This window comes from Anabrus simplex, chromosome 4 (assembly GCF_040414725.1).
Source record: "Anabrus simplex isolate iqAnaSimp1 chromosome 4, ASM4041472v1, whole genome shotgun sequence".
NCBI lineage: Eukaryota > Metazoa > Arthropoda > Insecta > Orthoptera > Tettigoniidae > Anabrus > Anabrus simplex.
Window position 1 is genome coordinate 354,495,394 of NC_090268.1, and position 27,573 is coordinate 354,522,966.

General features: G+C 41.4%; 1 protein-coding gene across 2 annotated transcripts in view; it reads left to right on the top strand.

Annotated features, from left to right (window-relative positions):
* The first annotated feature begins 444 nt into the window (after window positions 1-444).
* Window positions 445-27,573, top strand: part of Dyrk2 (Dual-specificity tyrosine phosphorylation-regulated kinase 2) — a 279,905-nt gene continuing 252,776 nt past the window's right edge. Inside the window, exon 1 of one of the 2 annotated variants that reach the window (XM_067145764.2) lies at window positions 445-776. In XM_067145764.2, the coding sequence (XP_067001865.1) occupies window positions 735-776 (42 nt within the window). In that variant the 5' untranslated portion in view covers window positions 445-734. The remainder of the gene's footprint in view (window positions 777-27,573) is intronic. The other variant, XM_067145763.2, reaches the window with a different exon arrangement.

Consider the following 27,573-nt stretch of genomic DNA (forward strand, 5'->3'; position numbering starts at 1 on the left):
AACTTTCCGATTTCCAAACGCTAAAAATCACCACCTCTAACAATTACATACAGTACTTTCTTTTAAAAGTCAAGTTTGATTATTTGACATTTTCGTCAGTATATTTACAAGTTACTTTACGCGCACCGACACAGATAGTTCTTATGACGACGATGGGATAGGAAAGGGCTAGGTGGCCTTAATTTAGGTACAGCCCAAGCACTTGTCAGGTGTGAAAACTCGCTCGGGCAGTATATATTATTTTTAAAGATAATTGCATAGGATGGTACATTGTGATGGTGGTAACGATGATTATGATGATGATGATGATGATGCCGGTGAAAGCGGGCTGCTCGTATTGATCGTAGGGGGCCCTTGTTCCCGCGACAGTGGCTCTGCCTGACGGTGGTGCTCGACAGGCAGCTCGCAGCGCCTCGCGAAGCTCAATCTCGCTCTGTCCGCCAGTCGTGGAACAATGGTGCTGAAGCGGTGAGACCAAACCGTATGGGGACATACCATACATATCCGTGGCATCGGGGTCAACGACGCTGGGGAATGGTGCGCAGCGGCGCTGTGGTGTCCACAGTTGGAGCGGTAGGCTTATCGCCTGCATCTTCGTTGTGTTAATAAGTGTGTCCAAAATAGTGTGTGTACAGTGTTTTCATAGCAAGTGTTTTCGTAATACAACTGACCGATAAGTCAACAAGAGAGTACAACGATCTCTTCAGACACAACCAACACATCCAGCAGCCACCATGACAACGTGCTCGCTTTTGCACGTCAAGCTGACAGATATAGTAGTTATTTTATTTTAATTTTCTTTAATTTAGTACTTAATCTTAGTTTCGTCTGAGCTTTATATTAAGTTTGCTAGTTGTAATATAATTTATTTCCTTAATTTATTTTCATAATATAATTTAAAAGCATGATTTCTCCCCATCCTCCTTGCAGCCTGCAAGTTTGAAGACATGCTGCATAGGCTATGGATAGACGAAGAGTCCATAATAATTGATGGTTTGGTTTAAGGGGTCTGGGTAATATTTAAAAAAAGGTTGGTGTAAATGATGATTGTTTTTAAAGAGTCAAACATCTCAATCATCAGTCCCATACCTGGGTTAGTCTTGTAAGGTAAGTAAGTACTGGAGTTAGGGGAGAAATCATCGTATGGGTGCGTATATTGATTTTTCTTTCTGTTCTACAAATGATGAACGACGTGACATGACTAGCTATGAGGTGTTTAATTTAATCTGTTTTTAAGTAATTCCATTTTTGTTGAGTCTTTGATATTGTTGACAATGACTGACTATCTAAAAAATCCCGTATTAGACCGTAAGTAGTGGCAGATTTTTTTTTTTTTTTTTTTTTTTGCTATTTGCTTTACGTCGCACTGACACAGATAGGTCTTATGGCGACGATGGGATAGGAAAGGCCTAGGAGTTGGAAGGTAGCGGCCGTGGCCTTAATTATGGTACAGCCCCGGCATTTGCCTGGTGTGAAAATGGGAAACCACGGAAAACCATCTTCAAGGCTGCCGACAGTGGGACTCGAACCCACTATCTCCCGATTACTGGATACTGGCCGCACTTAAGCGACTGCAGCTATCGAGCTCGGTGGCAGATATATTTAACATCTTATTAACTTCATCACTCTGAAGTTCCAAAGGTATCATAACATGCCTGAGTTTCTTTACGGTAGTATATGTAGTATATTGGTAACAAGCAAAATTTCCTGTGTTGATATTAATTATGGTCTTAAAAAACTATTCCATCCGGTCTTGAGCTTCTGACCATAACGGGAAAGAGTGCCACAATCTCATTTTAACACTCAGAGATCGCATATAGATTGGAGAATAATACATTTATTCTTTCGAATTGGCATTTTTTCTGTAAATTTTATACTGTTGTTTTCATTATTAATTTAATTTCCAAATCCTGTGAGTTCTTTACATTATCTTCGATGTAAGGTCATTCTGATACAGGTTAACTGTTTTGGAAAGAGTATAAATAACGTTCTTAGAAAACTTTCCTTCAGTAACCATACCACAAGCTTCCGGTGATTAATTTTATTATAAGCCGCGGTAGTATCTTGTTTCGAATGCGCATACAAGCGGGAGTGTTGTTGCACTTACCCCATCATAACAAAGCAAGCTGAGGACATGACCGCCAGCGGTTGTTGGCAGGGTTGTCAAGTCTTGCTGGTAGACGGGGCGCCAGTTGGCGAGGGAAGACCTGTTTTCTAACCAACAGCGAATTGCTAGACTGGCTAGCTGCTACCTGCACTGACGGACTATCTAAAAAACCGGTCCCGACCGAACCATAAGAAATGGGCTATTCTTGAGTCGTGTTGCGTGCTCCTTGTCCCAGCATCACCTGCGTTCCTGCCACCTGCCATTGGATCGGAATTAGTACTTCTTAAAACTCGCGTGAATTTTCAGTACTTACATCCGGGTAAAAAAGTATCCCAAAATATATCGCATCCTTTTCTTCCCTCTATATTATCCCATTATTCTAAGTCCTATAATGTTCCACGTATTGTCTCGGGCATAAATTAAACGTGGCCTTTGTTCCTTTCGGCAATGTTTTGCGTTGTTTGCAATTTCATGGTCGGCTTTGTTGTGTCTATACTAACCCCACGGACCAGGTGTAGCGAGCCTGCCTTTTACCGAGAGGCCCCGGGTTCGATTCCCAGCCAAGTCAGGGATTCTTACGTGTATCTGACGAGTGCTTCGACGTCCACTGAGCCTATGTGGAAACAAAAAACTGACGAGCTATATGACGGTGAGATAGCGGACCCGGTCTAGAAAGCCAAGAAATACGGCCGAGAGGATTCGTCGTGCTGACGACGCGTCACCTCGTAACCTGCGGACCTTCTGTCTGAGCAGCTATCGCTTGATATACCAAGACCCACCAGGGCTTTAGGACCATGGGGGAAGGGGGTTTGTTGTGTCTAACTCCTGCATTTTCCATTGTAAATGTTCATTTCATGGATGAGTAGCCTTCTTTCTCATGATATTTTTGTTGTAGTTCCTTCCTCTAGTAACTTCACAATAACTCTCGAATTTTCAAGCAGTCCGAGTTGTCGGTCTTGTTAAAATATTGCAGAGTTAAGCATTATCTTTCAGGATGATTTAATCCAACGATAACTTAAAAAAAGTGAATAATTACGCCAACCGTCGTTAAGAAGTCTGTTAGTCCTTGTTCTTCTGTCTCCAAGATAGTGGGTTTGATCCTGATTGAGGTTAGTAGAATTTGAGGCTGTTTAAATGTAAAAGCCTTGTGTTGTTGGTTCCTGGCACGTCAGATGAATTCTGCGGCATAAAATTCAATCTATAGCAATTGATGTAACGTTAAATAAATGGCATTATTAATTGAAAATAGTTGCGTTGCATAGATTCGCGATTCATTGGTGATGTATGGTATTTTATATTTTTTAAAATTACATGCAGTTGATAGTGATAGAAACATACATTTCAATCAAATCGCTGGAAGTTTCCACAAAATCCTTTCTTTTACTGCTTTAAAAGAAGCAAGCAAGAAAACTTCTTGTTTTACTGTTGATACGTGATAACAGCCACGAGACCTCCAGTTTTGTGTAAAATCTGTACCAGAGGCGTGTAGGTTAGATTGTGTTATTTCAGACGACAAGTTGATTAATTGATTTAAAGGTCATAACGTCACAGGCATTTTGAAAATTAATTATTTTGATGGCACTTGAAACGTCCGATGGTGGTGGTGGTGATTATTGTTTTAAGAGTAAGTACAACTAGGTAACCATCCTCTATATAACACTAGTCAGAGAGAAAAATGGAAGGGGTCCGACACTTCGAAAAATGAAGGTATCGGACAAAGAAAGACAAGGACCACGAAGGGCACGAAAATGAAAGACTCCCTAGGCCTCGAGTGCTCTAATACCGTGGGGGTCCGAAAAGAACAAGAGTTGGCCAAGTAAGGTCGGATAGGATAGATGAAAGTGAGGAGCCTGGCACAAGTAAGTGGAAGCAATGCCAGGACTCAGCTAATGGCCCCATGGTCGCCAACCCACGCTCCAAAGTTCAGAGCCCCTGGAGCCCCTTTTAGTCGCCTCTTACGACAGGCAGGGGATGCCGTGGGTGTTATTCTTCTGCCCCCACATACAGAGCGAAAACCTCCGATGTAAGTATCGAAGATGAGATGATGACGTACGCTGGACACACCTCGGAGCTACAGTATCTGGACTATTCGTTTCTAAGGCTCTATTAATATACATCGTTGTTGCGCCTGAAAAAACAGCTATGTGTTGGAGAAATACTGACCCACAGCACATACATTAAGAAAGGCGAAAATTCCCTGACAATTGTTACACAGTATTGAACCTTAGATGACGGAACCTTACCTTCTAAGCTAAAATATGTTACATAGTAATTCTTTCATGCGCAAGGACGATGTACTGTATAACGGACCGACTCAGATATTATGGAGACAGTGGGATAGGATAGGACTAGGCCTAGAAAAGGGGCGAATGTGGCTTTAATTAAGGTACAGCCCCAGCATTTACCTGTTGTGAAAGTTGGAAACTATGGATAAGCATCTTCAGGGCTGCCGACAGAGGGGTTCGAACCCACTATTTCCCGAATGCAAACTCACAGCTGCGTGACTCGAGCATGTTCCTCAGGTTGAAATGTCTCCAGATTATTCAACAGTGTTGCGGGTTAGTATCTATGCGTCGCTTGTTAGGCGGTTACTGACCTCTGGAAAGGTGTGGAAAACTGTTTCGTTTAATCCGCGAAAAGAAATAAATGGTCCTTAACCTCGCCTCAAGGATCGTGAGTGTTGGGATCAATTGAATATAATGTTTGTATTGGTTTCATTGCCACAGGCATTGAAAGAGAGCTACTAACCTTTCAGATTACCTCGGGATCGTTAGTATAATACTCCCATCCTCCAGTTTCGGATCACCTTAAACTGTGGAGGGAGTAATCATATATTGTAACCTAAAATGTGTTTTGATATACGAATTATTTTCCTTATTACTATTTATCTATTACGGCATTAAACATTACAATTTAACTTATTAACTATTTCAACCCAATTTCTAAATTGTAGTTTTTTAAGTCTATTTATTTATTTTTGTCCTAGACGTTAACAGGGATGGTTAGTACATAATGCATTAACTGTGAGTTCCGCAAATAATTCATATTCTTGAAGTAGATTATTCTGCAAAGTTACTGCAAGAATGACGGCATGTACCGTTTCGGCTTCCTCCATAAAAAGTACCCAACTGTGTAGTAGAAGAAGAGTGTACGTAGCAACCTGTTAAGCACATTCCATTTCTTTTATATCCACCTCCGTTATATATGGAATAACTTAGACCCTTCCCATCTGGCTATTCTGATTTCGTTTCCCAGTTCTGCCAGCAATTGTTACGAGCTGAATTGGAAAACCGCGAAATATCACTTCGAGGATGGACGACGGTCAGATTTCGACTTATGTCCTGAATTGGTACTAGCCGAGCTAAGCGCTTCATTGCACTAACAGGTGAACTGTTTGTGTTCGACCAATACAATTACATTGAAGCTTGACCAATTAAATACATTTAAAGGTAACAATCCCTTTTTCCGAAAAATGAACGGTAGTGTTATAAATAATTGCTAAAAATAGTTTGGTGGCTCGGAGCAGTTACAATGGCTGATTATGGCGTTAATGACCTTGCATTTGCACTGTAGAAACATACCGCCAGTTCAGTTGAAAACCATATTTTGACAACACGAACAGAATTTCACGCACCGAGCGAGTCGCTGCGCGGTTTGGGACACGTAGCTGTCAGGTTGCATTCGGCAAATAGTGGGTTCGAACCCCACTGTCGGCAGCCCTGAAGATGGTTTTCCGTGATTTCCTATTTTCACTGGGGCTGTACTTTAATTAATGGGGCTGCCTGGACGAGACGGTAAAGGTGTGCTTGGTTCAACTGGAAGGACGTGGGTCCGATTCCCCGTCAGGATGTCGAAAAATTTAAGAAATTAGATTTCCAACTTTCGCAGGTGCACATGGCCCTATGGTTGACTCAGTCTATACCAAAAATGAGTACCAGGTCAATTCCTGGGGGCAAAGACGGTCGACCGTACAGCTAATTACTCTACCCCACCAATAGCTGAAGTTACGGATAGTGGAAACACTTTACCTTCCATCCCTCCCAGGGCCTTGATGCCTGTACGAAGAAGACTTTGCTTTGTTTTGCTTTTCTTTGCTTTGCTTTGTACCTTAGATAAGGCCACAGTCGCTTCCTTTCCATCCCAAGCCCTTTTCTATCCCAAGAAACATTCACGGGGCTGATGAACCACGTTCTTTTCCCATAGTAACAGAACAAATAGAAAGAGCATTTGGTCTACCGCTAAAGTCAAGTAACTAGCACAAACAAAATTGTTCATGAACACGACTATAAAGATAGGGTATCGTTTTATCTGACAGGTTGAAAGTTGAGTGCAATGTCGATCCCTTGTTATCAGGAATATTGCAACAGGCTTTGGGTTTGTTTAAATCTTCCAGCGTTGTTTGCGTGCTAGTTTTGCTGCTAGATTACCTCCAATGCATCTAGATAATTATACGAACGCCTTATCATAAGAACATGATTTCCTTCTGTTTTCAAACCTTCACGGTTATGGTCAAACGTCATGAACTCTGCCACTAGGTGAACTATCTTGTGTGGAGGACGCAGCGTTTTCTAATCAAAATCAGTGTAGTATTATTTTGTTTCACCTATTTGGCTTTGCTGAGAGAGAAACACTGAATTAGACAGGAACAAATCAAAGCTACCTCGTCCATGACATAACAGCAATCAAACAATTTTGTAATTCTTAGCTTCCAATCTCGACCATTAAGTGTAGTCTCTGTGATGCTTCTCGATACCTCTTCTTTATGTAACTACAAAATCTGCTTGTGCCGATCCCAACTAGTGCTACATTAGTGTTACAGACAGAAAAGAAAACTTCAGTACTTAATGCTGTGATGATTTTTTTTTTAAGACTCCTGATTTGAGAATCTGACTTCTTGTTCTCTGCATTGTTGCCAGCAGGTGGTTTATTCTCCCACTCTCCACCAAAAATTCTGATCAGATTATACTTGTTATGTACCGGTACTTGTAGTTCTTTAATAAGTGCTTTGTGCTGCCAACTCATATTTTTGTATATCTGTTACTTGTACCAGTTTTACATAGTTGAGGACCAAATGATGTGCAAACAAAGGTCAGTACATTTAAAACAAAACTTCCTAATCTTTATGGGAAGGAACGAACAGCTCTGGTCAAAGTATGGAGCATTTTCTAAATAAAAGGCACGTCTTTGTGGTCAGTACTCCAATTAGCCCTGTAGAATCACATGATGAGCAAACACATAATTCTTCGAGTCGCCTCCTGTTTTCAAAGAGAGGAACAGATAGTGCACATACGAAGCTAAGGATACTCTATAGCCGAGATGTTAATGCTTGTGTCCGATTCCCCGTCTTCCACTTCAGGAGGGAAGCCACGGGACCTACTGTTTTACGTGAAATTCAGACTTCGGAAACAGACTCTTGATTTCAAAAATCCCACTTGTCTTGACCAGAATTCGAACCGCTGGCGCCTTTTTGAAAAGCCAGTGTATATTCCACTGAGCTATTACGCCCTACAGTAGAAATATGTAATAGTCTCGCTCCATTGTTCCTATTTATATGCCACCATAGCGCTCAAAACAACAGTAGACTGCTCCTTCTTTCCTTCCGGCAGTCTCAGTTTAGTGATATAACATGGACAAGAATATCATCTAATTTTCATAATGTATTCATTCATATCTTTTTGACATATCTTCAGTTGTGTTGCTGATTTGAAGAGATGCTGCGGTATGGAAAATGTGTCTGGCTTGAGTTTTCAAACGTACCGAAAGGCAGTGACAAGTAGTTGTTGATTGTGTGTACTGTTTTAAGAAGAAGTGAAACCGGACAACCATCCTACCTTAACAGTAACAAGGATAGAAGAGGAAGAGGTCCGACCTTTCGAAGATTGTAAGTGTCGGCCAAAAAAGGGAAGGGCCACAAGTGGCATGAAAACGAAAGATTCCTTAGGCCTCGCAAACCTAATACCGTCGGGGTCGGAAGAGAACAAGAGTTCACCAAGAGAGGGCAGATAGGAGATGCCATGGATGTATTCTATCACCCCTACCCACCGGGGGAGAGTTATTACAGCTCACTATTTTGGTGGTAACAGCCGGTTAACGACTAAGAGAGTCGCCATAAGTGCTGTCTATTGCATTATATAGGTAGTAGATCGTGTGGTGTAAATATCAAAACCTTTTATTTATCACACTTCGACTAGCCTATCCATTGTTTATTTATTGTGCTAATATTTACGTTTACTTCCCGGGCTAGAGGTCTCTTTCGTTGTATGCCTGCTGAGGTATGAGCTTAGGTAATGGTTCAAGGGAAGCATACCTCCCCATTGTGTCCTACCTTACTTCTAACGAAATCCGTAACAATGCAGTTCTGTCAGCTTATCATTGCAGGTCTTGGTAGTGATTTGATGCACTGACAGAAAATAGAGTGCAAGCCATCAATCAGGCAAGACTCTGCAAGACAATCAAGCATGAATTATTGCTGCTGTCTAACGTTCTTGGCAGCGTGAGAACCAATTTTCGTCTTGCGGCTTTGTTCAGCTTTCTGCTTCACACCACTGTAGTCACAAAGACACCACGACAGGCACTCATACCTTTGTGGACAACACGGATGTTGTTTGTTTTATGTTATTGTAAATGTGAGGGTTTCTCTTCATCCAAATTATTTCCGTAATTTTCCCTCTTGAAGATTGGAAGAATGGAAGCAATCTATTCTGATCGTAAATCATTATTTATTTAGCGTATGGCTGTCCGCCTCCGTAATTGCCGTCCTCGGGTTCGATTGTCGCTACTGCCAGAAATTTAAGAATGGCAGGAGGGATGGTATTCAGTTAAAATGGTACATACAGCTGACCATTTTCAGAGAGCGCCTGGAAAGGGCTGCATCATCTCAGGAAGAGGACATGAGTTTTTTTTTTTTTTTTTTTAGCGTATTGTTTTTAGTGCCTGGAATGTCAGAGGATATGTTCGGCTCGCCTGGTCAGGTCTTTTTATTTATCGCCTACAGGCGATCTGAGCGTCTGCATGTGATATGATAATGATGATGTAGGGAGAGTGTAGAACCCGGTGTCAGCATATAGCCTTCTCCTGTCGAATGACACCAAGGGATCTGCTCAAGGCTTAACGTACCCATTCGACGGACGAATCATGATGAACCGCATTATATGCCACTCCAGATGAGGGCTTCGGAGAGGTTTGGAATTGAACCCAGGCTTTTCGCGATCAATCTAGTGATTAGAAATTTCATACCACGACCTCTCCTACCCAGCCGGCCGTTATTCTGTTGGTGATAGTTTTTTAAACAAACGGGACTCGAACCGGCTTACCATGGTGTCAGACCATACAGACGACGCCTTACTCTTGAAGCATGCATTTTCATTGCAATGCAATTTTGTTCAGAATGTAATTTAGCGCTGTGGGTTAGAATATACCAGAAGTTGAAATTCAAAATTGTCTATTCTAAGATATTTTCAAAACTCCTATAAAGGGTATTAATGTCTTCTTCCCCATTTAAAAAAATATCGAAATCTTAATAACAAGTTTCCCTTTTTGAGGAAGTGGAGAAAAGTCTTCGCGAAGAGAAAAGTTTCCCAACAGTTTTTCTCTTTCATACGGCAAAAGCCAAAAGATAGGCTATCATATCTATCAGTCTGGATCATGAAAACGCCAATATAAACTGCCCTTTGTTTTGAGCTTTGTTTAATAAAGATATCTTCCTGCTTATTGTACGAGGTAGGGGGAGAATACCCTTCTTTCTTACATAGAAATTAATACATCGAGCAAAAATAATTAATATAGAATTCCGATTGTTCAGATTTAGAAAGCAGAATCATAAAAAGTACTTCTTGCAAATTTTGAACATCATATAAAGTATAGTTTTAAAATGAATGAGCCTAGAAGATCTGTAGGTCGGATTATTAAATAACTGTTTCAGCACATTCGGTGTCCGACTCGTTGGCTGAATGGTCATTGTACTGTCTTTCGGTTCAGAGGGTCCCGGGTTTAATTCCCAGCCGGGTCGGGGATTTTAACCTTAATTGGTTAATTCCATGGTCCGGGGACTGGGTGTTTGTGCTATCCCCAACATCCCTGCAACGCACACACCACACGAAACACTATCCTCCACCACAATAACACGCAGTTACCTACACATGGCAGATGCCACCCACTCGCATCGGATGCTCTGCCTTACAAGGGCTGCACTCGGTTAGAAACTGCCACACGAAATAATTATAATTATTATGATTATTATTATCAAATTCGGTCAGGAGATCTTTATGTCGCATGGTAGCCTCATGGCATTGTCACAGGCTCTTCACCAGGCGGCCGATGTTCGAATCCTGGCCAACAAATGAGAGATTTTTAAATTATTCTTTATGTAATATTTTTTGGATTATGTCGTGTAATAAAAGTACCTTTCGAAACGCGCGTTGAGTGTGTTTATATACTTCATTGCACGGTATAATCCTAAAAATATTAGCCTACATCATGAGTAGCTGCACCGGTCGTGAAAATCTACGTATAAAATTTGTTTTTAATTAACTCGCACTTCTGCGGTTCCGTTTCCGCATAAAACTGAAAAGTCCTGTTGCTACAGTACATCAGGAATCACGTAAAACTGCTAGTTTTCTGTTTATTTTTCAATATGAATTAGTGTCCGTCTGTACCCGTTTCTAAATAAATGCAATATTTTTACACGTCTGTGTCTTGGCACCGGCTAGAGAAAATTTAAGTTACCACCGAAGCCTTAGTGTCATTTATGGATGTGACATTATGGTAGATGTTGGCATGGCGTATGGGCGGGGCAGAGTAAAAACATTCAAAGTACGACTAGTGATCCTCTGGAAGCTGCTCATTATAGGGTCAATTACGCTGCAATAGTAGTTTCTGTCTAAGTGAGAAAAACAGTGGCGCACTACTTCACTCATCTTATTTACGGTAGTACGCCTCATTATTGCGCTGTCGTTGATTTTTGCGTATTTCTTGTAACCGCGCAAACTTCTGTGGTACTATTTGAAAAAACAACTAACTGCTGGGCTGATAAATTGACAGACGTGAATTACTGACCTTCTCGAACCGTAGTTTACACAAAACTAACAAATCATCGTTACATTTTATAGAATTTTAATAGTCCGACTCGTTGGCTGAACGGTCAGCGTACTGGCCTTCGGTTCAGAGGGTCCGGGGTTCGATTCCCGGCTGGGTCGGGGATTTTAACCTTAATTGGTTAATTCCAATGGCACGGGAGCTGGGTGTATATGTTGTCTTCATCATCATTTCATGCTCATCACGACGCGCAGGTCGCCTACGGGAGTCAAATAGAAAGACCTGCACCTGGCGAGCCGAACCCGTCCTGGGATATCCCAGCACTAAAAGCCATACGATATATCATAGGATTTTAATAATCATGACATTCAATTTTTTAATGTTACTGTTGTCTTTTGTGGTTTGTGCCAAATGACCGAGATGTGAAGGCGAGAATGCCACGCGCGTGTGACAACTGCAGATCGTGTGAATGTTTCATTGCCTACCGACTGGTAGCCTATTCCCGCTTCCAGCAAAACAGGTGTTCATTTACTAATTTGCGGCGGTCTCTAACCAGCCACTTGAACACTTGGGTGTTACTAATTGCTGCAGTCAGTAGCCGGATATTTTTAGATTTAATTATCGTACCATTTTTCTACAAAATTACATCCGCTCTGGAGGGACTGCACTGTGTATTTCTTCTGCTTTCCTTTCATTCATACCTTCTTATAAATAAATAACACAAACTCTGTTTGCTCAACGCACTTGCATAAAAGGGATAAGTTGGCCGGTTTCTTACGTAATAGATTAGTTTCCTATCTCAGAGCACGTATTTCTCCGAAATACCGGAGTAAGGATGACAAGTACTAGATCAGTTAGATAATTTCTCCATTTCGTAGAAAAGATTAGCGGCGCCTTGACGATAATGCGAACTAACAAGGTCCCTCAGTACCGTTGTATCGGAGATCAACTGTCTTTTGCAGCTCACCTGTGATTTGGTGGACGACCTACTTTATACTATCATCAGAAACATACTGTAATATTCCACTTAGTACCAAGGTTACTGACAGTTTATTGTGATGAAGTCCACCTCCGTAGTGTATCGATTAGCGCTATTAGCTGCCGTCCTCGGAGGCCCAGGTTCGATTCCCTGTACCTGCAGGGGAAGGAGACCGGTTTATGGTTAAAAATTTACATGCAGCTCACCTCCCCTGAGAGTATGCCTGGAAACAGCTGCACCACCTCGAAGAAAACAAGGACACGAGTTTCCTATTGCTAGCCCCGTGGTATAGGAGTAGAGATATGGTGGTGGTGGTGATAATTGTTTTAAGAGGAAGTATAACTAGACAATCATCCTCACCGGACGAGTTGGCCGTGCGGTTAGGGGCACGCAGCTGTGAGCTCGCATCCGGGAGATAGTGGGTTACCCACTGTCGGCAGCCCTAAAGATGGTTTTCCATGGTTTCCCATTTTCACACCAGGCAAATGCTGGGGCTGTACCTTAATTAAGGCCACGGCCGATTCCTTCCCATTCCTAGACCTTTCCTGTCCCATCATCGCCATAAGAAAAAAAATCATCCTCTCTACAGGATAAACCGAAATTCGCGTACTCGGGTGTCGCAGCGCGACTCCTCACATTCCAGCAATAAAAAAATGTCCCTCACAAAAGTTCGTCCTGCGAGTATATCGGCAGAAAAAGGACATTGAAGAGTGGCAGTCTGGCAACACTGTAACCACATGTAGGGCAAGTACCTCTGTCAGCACATATTAGTCGTGCTCTACAGTTGGTGCGGTGGATAGAGTTTTAGGTTAGCGTGCAGGAGGTCGAGGGGTCGATCCTGGGTTGAGGCGTATGTTTTCTATTTCGTAAATGTAGTCCAGCCGGTATGGTATCTATAATAGTGCAACGTTAAACCACTAGCAAAAAAAGAAATATTATGATGATGACGGGTTTGAAGGATCGATACTGTGCTCTGGACACCAGTTTCCAACTCGTGATTTATTTTGTGAATAGTCTTGGCGTTTGACCATCACGCATCGCAGAGATTGCCAGTGAAATGACTAACCGTTAATCCTAAACACGTAGTCACCAACCGGCGGAGCTTCGCTTCTAGACCAGTCAGACAGTGAATAAAAACTGAAATCGTAGTAAATTATTGTTTTTATTTTATTTGCAATCTGTCTGACTCGTTGGCTGAATAGTCAGCGTTCTGGCCTTCAGTTCAGAGGGTCACGGGTTCGATTCCCGGCCGAGTCGGGGATTTTAATCTCTTCTGATTAATTCTTCTAGCTCGGGGACTGGGTGTTTGTGTCCGTCCCAACACTCTCCTCCACATATTCACACAACACACTACACTATCAACCACCACAGAAACACGCAATAGTGATTACTATACATCTCTCCATATAGGGTTGGCGGCAGGAAGGGTATCCGGCCGTAAAGCAGGACCAAATCCACATGTGCGGCGCAGTTCAAGCCCGCTACCACACACATGTGGGAAAAGCGGTAGGAAAAGGAGGTTTTATTTGCAATCTGCTTTACGTCGTGCTGACACAGATAGGCCTTATGGCAACAATGGGATAGGAAAGGGCTAGGAATGGGAAGGAAACGATCGTGGCCTTAAGATACAGAAAGCTCACAGCTGCGCACCCCAAACCGCACGGCCAATTCGCTCAGTATATTGTTTTGTTCGCTGAACTATTTTACTAATTGAAATATCAGAGCGCGTTAGTTGTGCGGTTCGGGTCACGTAGCTATGAGCCTGCGTTCCAAAGATAGTGGGTTCGAATCCCATTGTCGGCAGCCCTGTACATGGATTTCTGTGGTTTCCCATTTTTACACCAGGTAAATGCTGGAGTTGCACCTTACGGTCAATTCCTTCCCGTCCTAGCGCCGTCCCATTTCATCATCGTAAGACCTGTCTAAGTCGGTGAGACGTACAACGAAAAAACATGAATAGCGTAGTGATTAGATGTAAAAATACGTCGTGTTTAGTTTAAGAAGTTATTTTTCAGCAGTTGGTAATTAAATTATGAACCTGTTTTGATTCCACATACACTTGTGAGTCTGCATTTTCAAAGGTGAGCAATGTAGGCAACAAATTTTGATCATTATTAACTAAGGAACACTGTCCGACTCCTTGGCTGAATGGTCAGCGTTGAGGCCTTCGGTTCAGAGGGTGCCGGGTTCGATTCTCGGTCGGGGATTTTAATCGCGTCTATTAATTATTCTGGCTCGGGGACTGGGTGTTTGTGTTTATCCCAACACTTTCCTCTTCATATTCAGATAACGCACCACACTCCCAACCACCGCAGAAACACGCAGTAGTGATTACATTCCACCATAAAGTGTTGACGTCAGGAAGGGCATCCGGCCATAGAACAGGGCCAAAACCACATGTGCGACGCAGTGCGACGGTAGAAGAAGAAGATGATCATGATTAACTACGGAACACTGCTTTGAAGTTCGCAGCCTTCTGGTGAGTGGAACCAATTCTTACGTAGTGAGGGAAGCTATTCAAGGCCATCCGTAGAAATGGCAACAGAATGTACTGTATTTCTTATAGTGGTATGCATTCTAGTGTTAAATTAACTGAGAAACTCTCGCCCTGCTGCAATCTGCCATGCTCATTGACTTGTCTCACGTAGTGGGGCATGTCACACAATGGCATACATAAAGTGTTTATCTGATATACAGTGGAGTGGATTGTGGTGATGTGCTTCGCCATTCATTGTGTTAATGAATGCGCTTTTTCCTTTCTGTAAAATTCATCTGCCCTGTTGCAATTAAATCACTTCTTTCTCACTGATGTTGCGTGCTCAGTCGTAGCAGCTGCCTAGCTACCACACTTTATCTTGTGGGCACCTGCTGTTCACTGTAGGGGCAGTGATCTTGCTCGCGTTTCCAGCGTATTTCACGGCATGTTTAGGTCCATGTACACAATACGTTGAGGGTAAACTTCCGTCTATCCACAGTTATTACCAGGGCTAGGATTTTGATGACACGTCATCTTTTAATTGGTTCAATTGCTAAAATGTATGCTTTATGGGGGAAGCAGTGTGATCGTTATCACGAACTAAGGTGTCCAGGAAGGAAAATTCCTCTTAGGTTCGGCATTGAATGATTTCGTTTATTCTTTGTATATGGCAATTAGCTGCAATAAATTTCTATATATTTAAAAAAATATGAAAACTAAAGTCCGGCCATTCTATCCGGTCGATTTCCTTCATTTAAAAAAAACTGAAAGGTATTCATGCACAGATTTGTCATCAGGTACTATATATCACTTAACTTCAGCCTTCCTCAATTATTTCATTTTTTCAATTTTTTGTCTCTTTGAAGCAATCATATCTTTGGTTCTAATTGAGGTACGGAGTTTGTTCTGGCCTAAGAACACTCAGTGGATCAAGCTCTTTCATTTCAGCTCTTAACTATTCAAATTGGTTGATTGTCAGGAAAGTTATGAGTGCACATTCTATTTGACGTCTCATTTCTTCAACATTTTTTTTCTCATTGAAGCAATCACATCTTTCGTTCTAATTGAGGCACACAGTTCGCGTTGGTCTAAAAACACTCAGTGGATCAAGCGCTTTCTTTTGAGGTAATATCTACTTAAATTGGTCGATTCTGAGAAAAGTTATGAGTATATTTGTCTCCATGGCGAAGATCTTTGATCTTTGAAGGATTTTTTTTAACAGTTCGGCGCGTAGTGTTGTTCCAAGGAACGTTTAATTCAATTTCTTTGTGTGATGTATTTTCAAGTGTTTTGTTGACATAATATTAAATTATATCACCACAGCAGATCATTTGCTTTATTTCATTAACTCGAAACTTTGCAAATACATCCGTGAGGATAGTAACGAACAACACCATACTTTGTACATTGCGGGAAACTGCTAGTATTATTATCATTGCTAACTTGTACAGAAATCCTGATCATAGTTCCCATATTGTAGAAATGATAATTTATTAGGTCATTTTTGTCATCTTTTGCCATTTTATATTTTTAAGTCATTTTCTAAAATGATACGTCATTATTTGACAATTTTAAGGAATTTATTCATTATTTTATACTTGTCATTTTCTTACATATTTGAGGATTTTGAAACATTTACGCGTGTGGTATTTGATATTATCGCAACTTTTAAGTGAGACTTGAGAATCATCACAACGCTTTGACAGTCTAGGGACTAAATGAACTTTGTTCACCACTTATTTCTTGGCCTTGCGCACCTGTGAGCTCCCATCCGGAAGATAGTGGGTTCTAATCCCACTGTCGGCAGCCCTGAAGATGGTTTTCCGTGGTTTCCCATTTTCACACCAGGAAAATGCTGGGGCTGTACCTTAATTAAGGCCACGTCCGCTTCCTTCCCAGTCCTAGCCCTTTCCTGTCCCAACATCGCCATAAGACCTATCTGTGTGGGTGCGACGTAAAAAGAATAGCAAAAAACTACTACTTATTTAGAGGCCGATGACCTTCGATGTTAGGCCCCTTTAAACGACAATAATCATCATCATCATCATCACTTCTTATTTTACGTTCCAGGAGAGACACCTCCAATCGGAGTCTTCCTCGTGAACAGTCCAGACTTTCTTCCGAAGACGCAGAGCAAAGTTCTCTTCGAAACGTAAAGAATTTCACATGGCAAAAGCCCAAAAGCTTATTATATTGTCTGAAACATAAATATAGACTATACCAACTCTATTAGTAAATTGAGTGTAAAATCTCATTTAAAATTAATGTCACTTTTTTTAAGTTTTCGGATCATGATACTGGATTTTTGCCATCATTTTAAAGATCATTTTTTAAACATTTTTAGATCATCAAAATGCTGTCCCTGATCATTACTAACCACAATTGAGATCGAGCAGCAAAGGGGTGAGACTGGTATATAAATCGGGGAACATCAAGCCATTTGGCTCGAGTAGGGTACTTGTTGATCCTGTGTGTGATCTAGAGTTTTAGCCATTATAAATGTGATCAGCAAGTGGATAAGTGACCACGTGTTGTTGGCCTGGTGGACAGGAGGAACTACAACGAGGACAGAAGTGCCCGTTTAACATAAAGTCGGGACGTCGAACATGTCCCCAGGCGGCAGCTTCTGATCCAAAAACATGGCCCTCCAGCCCTGGTGATATTGAGGGTTGTCAGTCGGTTTCTTTCCTCTGGACACAAGGGGCGCGTGTCGTTTATAAGGCAAGGGAGCGAGGTCAAGAACATGGTTGTCATATTTTGCGTCGATTAATTAAAAACATGTTACCATTCACTTTATTCTTAAGACAAAATATAAATATGAAAACCTTATCATATCACAAACCGATATCGCAGAATATTTTGTTTCGTGCATAACCCGTGCAGTGGTCGGAGATGTTAGAAGGAAGGAAGAGGTGCATTGGCAACAGAGGTGTGAGAATTTCTGTTGGAAAATGAGAACTGCCGTTTTAAAGCTAACTGCCGTCATAAATCACCCCCTGCTGGGCAAGCGAGGGGCCAGAAGATCAAACCTATGCCGTTTCCTTTGCTGCCGGCTGAGGATTGGTTGCCCGCTCATATTTTTTATTTTCTACCTAGCACTATGCGTTCACCGATGCATCACATACTTCCGCGCCACGTCATGGCCATTCAAATAATTTCGTTAGTAAATGGAGAGTCCGCACTCAATTGACCGTCGTCCCGTGAAGATATGTGCTGGGGAACGCGTTCAGATCGGCCAAGTAGCGAATGGGGCCTTGAGAATATACCGGCGTCCAACTGGCAGTCCAGCCGCCAGTGATCCCGCCTGCTAGAGGTCAAGGTAGTGCAGAACTGGAGAGTACTTTGCCCTTAAATATTCTCTGGGCTTCAGAATGAAATGAAATTTATTTATATTCACAACTCATAATAACTCAAAATTACTTGTTAACAAACATCAGGAATTAATTTTGAATGCATTGTTGTGGAGGTCGCGTTTATCAGCATTTAAAATAATGTTCTCAATTTACACTTAAATCCCTTCGATGACGAATCGCACGTAACTGCGTGCAGGGGCGTTAGTTTAATTCTGATTCAAGATCTTATTTACCCTACTCCGCCCATCTTGCTGAGAAACATTATTTCAAAGATATTTTTCATCGTCGACGGAAAATACTACAAACCATGATTGATCACCGCGACTTATAAGTAAAAGCATAGCTACTAGAGCATTTTCTATTGGTTGAACATCGCACCGACTCAGGGGTGGTTTTATGGTGCCCATGGAGTAGGACAGAGGCAGGACTAGGAGAAAGCGACCGTAGCCTTAATTAAGCTTAATCATAATAATGTTATTTGCTTTACGTCCCACTAGCTACTTTTACGGTCTTCGGAGACGCCGAGGTGCCGGAATTTAGTCCCGCAGGAGTTCTTTTACGTGCCAGTAAATCTACCGACACGAGGCTGTCGTATTTGAGCACCTTCAAATACCACCGGACTAAGCCAGGATCGAACTTGCTAAGTTGGGGTTAGAAGGCCAGCGCCTTAACCGTCTGAGCCATTCAGCCCGGCTTAATTAAGCTTCAACCCCAGCATTTGCCTGAGGTGAAAATAGAATACCACAGAAAACCACCTTCAGGGCCGCGACAGTGGAGTTTGAACCCACCATCCAGATATAACAGTGGGGGCACTCTTGTAGGGGTGACCTTAATTAGCTACCAGTACCTGTGTGCTTTATTGCACTCCTCACCTGGTCTGTTCGGAAAATAAATAAATAATAAGTTTATATGAGATGATGATGATGATGATGATGATAATAATAATAATAATAGGAAAATTTGAGATTGAAGTTTATCTGTATTATGTGGTGTCTGTAGTATATACTGTAGATTGGTTTTGAGTCATTCCACGCGGTATTAGACCATGGCTGAGGTGTTCAGTGTTTGTTTATGTGTTTCAGCGGTCTGTGGTAGTCCTGTGCGATGACCCATCCAGGTACTGACCACTGTTAGTGTAGCTTTGGTATAGGCCTACTGTACTTTTTTTTTAATGCTATTTGTTCGGGGCGTCGACCCATGATGCTGTACTTTAATTTTCCGCTGTTATTTTGTGGCAAGAATAACTGTCGTAATCTTGTTTATGAGGTTTTATTGACATTTGTAACTGTAGTTTCAGCGTCGTAATTATTTGGCCCGCCTTGGTGGTCCTAGGTTTTATTATGGGAGGAGGTCGTCAAAACGGCTCTTATAAAGGGGTGGGGGTGTAGTATGTTTACGATATGATTGCTGTTGTAGGTGCTTGCTTCTGGCGATGTATTAAGTGTCTTAAGTTAATTTGTCTGGGTTTCCAAGTATGCCTTTAATTAGGAAATTGTATTTTGGCAGGCGGTGTATTTTGTCTCGTCTATCAGGTTCGTACTGACCAAGTGATCTGATTAATGGGTTGTTGTGGCGCTGTGTCCGATTGTAAAGCTCAGTTGCTTGTTTAAGGGCGAAATCTAGAATGTATGGAGTTATTGTGATGGTATGAAGTGTGGGGATACTAGATTGTAAAGGTCAGTTGCTTGTTTAAGGGCGAAATATAGAATGTAAGGAGTTATTGTGATGGTATGAAGTGTAGTGATACTAGTTGTAAAGTTTTGACAGCCAGTTTTATGACCCAGTTTTGTACACATTGCAGTTTTTGTAGTGCTGTTTTGGGTAAAAAGCCGAAGCCGATAGCTAGTGGTGCATATGTGATAATAGGTCTTATAAATGAGGTGTAAATTAGCTGTACATTTTTTCTGGATAGTAAACTGCGGCTGTGTATTAGTGGGTAAAGTGTTTTTATTTGTGTCTCGGCTCTGTTAATTGTTAATTTTACGTGTTCTTCTAAGTTCAACCTAGCATCGAGCGTGATTCCCAGCTACTAGTGCCTCGAGGCCCACTCGATGTTTTGATTGAACAGTGTTAAGTGCTGCTGTGAGCGTAGGTGTCTGCGTGTAAAATGTGCGGCTTTAGTGTTTTGTATGTTGACCTGTATTTAAGCCATGGTTCTAGTTGCTGTAAGTGTTCTTGTAGATGTTGTGTGGCAAGGTCAGAATTTCTGCTTTCTTCCAAATGCAAGCTAACAACTACACTGACTGAATCGTGCAGTGAACTCGCGCTGGAGTTTTTATTGCTGCGCAAAGAGTTATTAAATGAAGTTATTCGACACGTACTGTTAATTCTTTAAATGATGTCAATTGGATTCGTGGCCAACAAGTTTTCAATGTTTGAGTTGTAGGCCTATAACCACTCATTGTCTCCCTAATCCAAAAGAAAAGTGTTCTGACACGGTATCTACAAGTAAAAGATAAAAAGTGCAATACACTCCCTTTCCTAACAACTACCTCGGTGACCTCTGATTCATATGACAAAGGTACAATAAGTCATTTACCTCTACAGATAATAATGGGTAGCAGCCTTGGTAAAGAGTGCAATGCATAGCCGCTCAAAAAATGAATGAATGTATGGTATTGTATGTTCCTTGCATTTAATATTTTACCAGACATTATTTCAATTATTATCAAAATATAATTCACCTCCTATGTGGATATAAACCTTGTGGATACCCACAAGAAACATTATGTCTATAGGTGCAGTTGTTTATGACAAAATTGTGGATACCCACAAGAAACATTATGTCTATAGGTGCAGTTGTTTATGACAAAATTGAGCAGAGCAGAGAAGAGGGTGAATTCTGCCCGAAGGCAGGTCCAAACCTCCACAGAGGTGTGCCTGAGCCGGAGTTTACGTATACGGTAGGGTGGCCAGTTCCTTTCCGGAAACCCATCCACTTCTTGACCACGCCCAATGTTGCTTAACTTCGGAGATCTCACGGGATCCGGTGTTTCAACACGGCTACGGCCGTTGGCTGACAAAATTTAATCTGCGAGAAAATGGTACAATGCCATGCACACTTTTTAAAAAAATAGCGATTGTACATATTGCTGTTAGAACACAGTTCTTTTACAAATGCACACAAGACTGAACTGCACTTAAGTTTATGAATAATAATAATAATAATAATAATAATAATAATAAATCGTAATTTTATTGTTGTTTGAGTCATCAGCCCATAGACTGGTTTGATGCAGCTCTGTAAGACACCATCCTGTGCTAACCTTTTCATTTCTACGTAATATGCTTGTCATATTCATACCTTGGTCTACCCCTACCATTCTTACCACCTACACTTTCCTCAGAAATCAGCTGAACACGTCCTGGGTGTCTTAAGATGTGTCCTATCATTCTGTCTCCTCTTCTCATCAAATTTAGCCCAATCGATCTCCTCTCACCAATTCGATTCAGTATCTCTTCATTCGTGGTTCGATTTATTCATCTCATCTTCAGCAGTCTTCTGTAATACCACATTTCAAAAGCTTCTATTCTCTTCCTTTTAGAGTTAATTATCGTCCATGTTTCACTTCCGTACAATGTCATGCTCCAGGCGAAAGTCTTCATGAATATCTTTCTAATTCCTATATCAATGTTCGAAGTGAGCAATAATAATAATAATAATAATAATAATAATAATAATAATAATAATAATAATAATAATAATAATAATAATAGCTGGCTGAGTGGCTCAGGCAGTAAAGCAATGATATCTGAGTTGAAGTTAGTTGGTTCGAAACCAGCTCAATCTGGTGGTATTTGAATGTGCTCAAACACTACTATCTCGTGTTGCTATATATAGCGGCACATACGTGTTTAATAATAATAATGTTCAACGTACAGTACTTTCAAACTCCTAACGGTCCTAATCTATGTCAGGATGTGAGATCTTTGTCCCACAGGTGTTCTCTAAAAATGCTGGAAACCAACGTCACGATATTGTAGCATGTAAACGTACCAAGATGACTCTGAACATAAGCTACGACAGAACCCACTACTTTGAGAACGAGACAGAATGCCAACAACTAACCGGCTACGCCAATGAGGTCGTCCTAAACCAAGTAGTTGTTTAGGTTATAGCAAAGAGATAGCACCACTATCTTCTCAAACATGTCGCTATGGTTCGAATTCTAACCAAAGAAAGAAGGGTTTCTTTAATGAGTAATTTCGATCCTGTGGTTCGGGCTCCACGTCAAACTTAGGTCCAGTGGCTTACAATTACTCTTAGTAATATACACATAAAAAATATTGGATGCTTTCCTTTTAAGTGTTTAATTGTTATTTCGTGATGGCATTCGTAAAAATATGTCTATAACGGTTAAACTAAAGGTGTTTATTAATTTAAGCGAGTAGCGCTGGGGCAATGACCCACCGACTTTGGGGGGGATTTTCAGTAAAACTCGTGCGAGATGACGAGAAGGGCATCCGGCCTTGAACCTGTAGCTAAGACTGAAACAAAATATTGGGCGGTCACATAATACGTGAGAGTGTGGAGTTGAAAAAACTATTTATTTATTTATTTATTTATTTATTTATTTATTTATTTATTTATTTATTTATTTATTTATTTATTTATTTATTTATTTATTTATTTATTATCTTTCCCGAATGGTCAGTGCAGTTGCCTTCGATTCACAGAAGTCCGCGTTTGATTCCCGGCCGACCCAGGGATTTTAGCCGCAAGTGGTTAATTCTTCTAGTACGGAGGCTGGGTATTTGTGATCGTCTTTTATGTCAATCTTCATTTAGTTACAACACATCACACCACCAACCATCACAGAAACACGCAATAGTGAATATATTCATCCACATGGATATAGCGACAGAGAGTCGTAAAACGTGGATTAAAAAAGATAAGTGCAGACTCAGATAATTGGGGAGAAAGCCAGGAAAGAAGAAATGTATTTATTTTTATGTGTCCGGCTCCTTGGCTGAATGGCCTCCGGTTCAGAGGACTCCTTGTTCGATTCCCGGTCGAAATGGGGATTTTAATTGCGTATGGTTTAGTAATTCCTCTGGCATCCGGGATTGGAAGTTTGTGTTTGTTTTAATACACTTATCTTGATCTACAGCACACCACTCCACCAACCACTATAGAAATACACATTAGTGAATACAACCCTCCACATAACATTGGCGTCACGAAGCGCATCTGTCTGTAAAACTGGGCCAAATGGGTTTTTTCTAGTTGCTTTACGTCGCACCGACACAGATAGGTCTTATCGTGACGATGGGATAGGGAAGGCCTAGGAGTGGGAAGGAAGCGGCCGTAGTCTTAATTAAGGCACAGTCCCAGCATTTGCCTTGTGTGAAAATGGGAAACCACGGAAAACCATATTCAGGGTTGCCGACAGTGGGATTCGAACCCACTATCACCTGCATGCAAGTTCACAGCTGCGCTACTCTAACCGCACGGCCAACTCGCCCGGTGGGCCAAATGTTCATCAAATGCTGACCCCCTAATAGTTCTCTATGGACCAGCAAATTGTATATGTATATCTTTTCGTTTCGGACCTTTTGCTCTCAATTTTACGCTTCAATGTTTTTAGCGCAACCTCGTTTTTTTTTTCTTTTCTTTCATTTACATAAAACCTTGTGTGACGAGGTTAGAACCTGCAGCGTTCCTTCATCAAATAGCACTACTAACTTTTTGTCGTGTAATTACTGTCATGTTTTCAAATATTTGTGTATGTAAAAGTAATGGGTGGTAAATGTATGTAGTGGAATTTCTGCTTCTGGTGGTATCGTCTGACCTTGTTCTCGATCCCACCACTTTGTTACATGGAATAATGCAAGGTCACGATCATGCATATGAGAGGATTCGCCGCGTTGTGAAGCCTCTGTCTTATCAGAAAGTCACCGAATTGTGTACACAGCCTCATCTGATATTTTTTTCTGTATACTACATTTCCATTTCTCTTACTATCCTTCATTGAGTCGTTCCGTCTGGGATCTTGCTGTCATTCACGCTGACTTACTAGCCTTCCAGTAATTTGATCTGCCGGACAACTTCGGGGTCGTTTCGATGTTAGAGGCCACGGATCTTTTCCAACCCAAGAAAATAACTTTCGAAAATCAATCCTGTGACCCATGGCCAGCAGAAAGACCTTCCTTCATAGCCACGCGAGCTGAAATTCATACTACTACTACTTTGGCTCCCTGAACGAATGGCCAACGTCGCGGTCTTCGGTTCAGAGGATTCTGGGTTCGATTCCCGGCTGAGTCGGAGATTTTAGCGCGTCTGGTTAATTCCTCTGACTCGGGGACTGAGCGTTTGTGTTTTTTCTCAATCATATACACACATCACATCACACTACCAATCACCACAGGAACATGTAATGGCGAATAGATCCCTCCACTTGGGATCGCGTCACAGAGAGGGCATCCGGCCGTAAAACAGGCCCTAATAAATAAAATAAAAATAAATAAATACGAGACATTTCCCAATCGCGAGCTCACCTGGTTATGGGACAAGCGGCTAAAGAAGCAGCAGCAGCAGCAGCAGAAGAAGAAGAAGAAGAAGAAGAAGAAGAAGAAGAAGAAGAAGAAGAAGAAGAAGAAGAAGACCGTTATTGTTTTTATGTCCCATAACTACTCTTACAGATTTCAGAAACGTCGAAGTGTAGGAACTTTTGTCCCGTGATAGTTGTTATTGTTATTATGATTATTATTAGTATTATCACATTCCTGGCTCTATTTTTTATTATTTTCATGAAAATGATCTAAATAATGTTTCCTGTCTGTTATTGCTACCCTTGGTTACTTAGATAATTTGTTCATGTAAATAATGAAACAAATGTTTCACAATTGAACACATGCTCCAGTTTTCGTCATACTCGTTATTTTAATGTGCCATGTATGTTATCCGTCTTGTTCGTTTGTTTATTTATTTAGCGTTTCACAAGTACGGCACATACGTACAACTTGCCGTGTCCTTTACTGTAAGCAATTCACCTTCGCATTCATCGACAGTAAGGCCATGAGTTGACCTCTTAGTACAGGCCTGCAGTTCGAGTCCCGATCTCTGACAGGCAGGATAAGGTAAAAAGGGTGAAGTACGAGTATAAAAATCTTACTATATATAGAAATGGAAGAGAGAGAGAGAGAGAGAGAGAGAGTGAGTGAGTGAGTGAGTGAGTGAGTGAGTGAGTGAGTGTGTGTGTGTGTGTGTGTGTGTGTGTGTGTGTGTGTGTGTGTGTGTGTGTAAATGGCATATCCCCTCCTAAACCACTGGAGCAATTTCAACCAAACGTGGTACACGTATTACTTACTACAGTAAACAAATAGTAAATTACAAGATTTTCTTTTACATTTGGAATTCTTCTTCTGGGCATTTTCCCAGTTACCTGGAGTTAGCACCTTGTATGGATTTAGCGCAGGTTTACGGCCTGATACCTTTCAAGATGCCAAACCTATGTGGAGGGATGTAATATTCAATATTGCCTATTTCTGTGCTGGTTTGTACTGTGATGTGTTATATGTAAATGAATATGTTACGAAAGTTCAGACGGCTCAGGGTTCGTTTCCCTACGGGGCTGCTGATTTTAACTGCGTATGGTTAATACCTCTGGCTCGGGGACTAAGTATTTTTGTTCGTTTTAATATACTCCATCTACATATAGTGAATACATCCTTCCACATAGAGTTGACGCCAGGAAGGGCATCCGACCGCAAAACTAGACCAAATACCCATCAAGCGCCGACCTCAGTACAAAATTGGGAAACGGCCAGGAAAAAGAGTGTCAAAATGTTAAACATCTTTGAAGGAGAGAAATGTATTTATTTCGAAGAGGTGCGTGTCCTTTAAGTGCCTCCGTGCCTCAGGCGGCAGCGCTTCGCCTCTCACTGCTGGGTTCTGTAGTTCAGATCCCGATCACTCCATGTGAGATTTGTGCTGGACAAAGCGAAGACGGGACAGGATTTTCTCCGGGTACTCCGGTTTTCCCTGTCATCTTTCATTCCAGCAACACTCTCCCATATCATTTCATTTAATCTGGAAGTCATTAATCATTGCCCCAGGGAAGTGCGACAGGCTTTGGCAGCCGGCACAATTTCTATCCTCCGCAAGATGGGGTTTCATTCGTTCCATCCCTGACCCGGTCACTGAGTGGAAAACAGGTTGTAGGTTTTCGGTTTCACATGTCCTTTAAGTCCACTCATCCCAAATGAGTGATAAAAGTGCCGTGGTATGGAACTGATCACTTTATTCCACTTTACGCCAAGGTCATGAAAAGAGGGAGTCCTGGCTTTCTACTATACCATAGACCTTCGTGATCTTACCCTTTTCTTAATCGTAGAAAAGCTGTACTCGGGTTCTCAAACCGTGGATATTTGGAAGTTCAACTGCACTATTATTTGTTGACACTACAGGAGATTATGGTGTTGTTGATTGGGCCATCAGTCCTTAGACTGGTTTCATGTAGCCTCCCGTCAAGATATGTTTTATCAATCCATCTCGTTCTCTGATCAAATTTCGCCAAACCGTCACTTCTTCATTTGTGACCGATGCAACCATCTCACTTCAACAGTATTCTGTAACACCACATTTCAAGAGCTGCTATTCTCTTCTTTATGCACTAGTCATCGTCCATATTTCACTTCCGTACATTGATACACGGTTATTCACTTAAGATCTTACACCGAAATAATTTATATTTGATTGAAGATAATGATATTATGTTTTACTCTTATTAAACCGAGCCAGTAACTGTGCGGTTTGGGTCACGCTGCAATCAGCTTGCATTCGGGAGAGTGTGGGTTCGAACCCCACTGTCGGCACCCCCGAAGATGGTTTTCCGAGGTTTCCCATTTTCGCACCAGGCATAAATTCCACGGGCGCTTCTTTCCCGTCCCATCGTCGCCGTTAAGACCTTTCTGTGTCGCTGTGACGTGAAACAAATTGTAACTACAGTTATTAAATGGTATTAAAGGGCTCGTGAAACATTGTACTACATCTTTCAGTGTTATTATTAATAACGGAGATATTGGCACCATTTTTTTTTTTTTTTTAAGTGGAACTAAAGCCGTTCCTGACTCGTTGAAAAATTCGTACTGTTACGACTTTAGAGATGTGGTTTAGTCACACATTGGACAATACTTTCTGAAACATCAATAATACTCCAGCTTGTGGTTCTAGTGGCTGAAAGCAGTCACGGGTCTTGCCGTATCAGACGGCGTTCTCTGGTGCAAATTGATTCCATGTTGTAACTTAGCCACACTACAATTACTGTACAATACGTACAAGTACGACTTGTAAGTGCAATGCGATGAATCCCTCGACTTTGCAGCGTGTTTGACAGGTGAACTTAAGATGAGATATGAAGTTTGTTTTAAAAATAATAGTGTTGATTACAAAGGAATGTAACTAAATCTTTTTTTGTCTATACTTTGAGAATACAGTACGAAAATAACATAGCAAAACAAAACAGCTCCTTTTAGAAAAACAAATGAATAATGTCCGAGTCATATTTCATTGTTAATTATGTACCGGGTATGCGAAATGGGCACGGAACTATAATACAGTATCGTTTGTTTGGGCACTAACGGGAGTTTTCCATGTAGAGATGTTGTAGGCAAGGAAATGTTT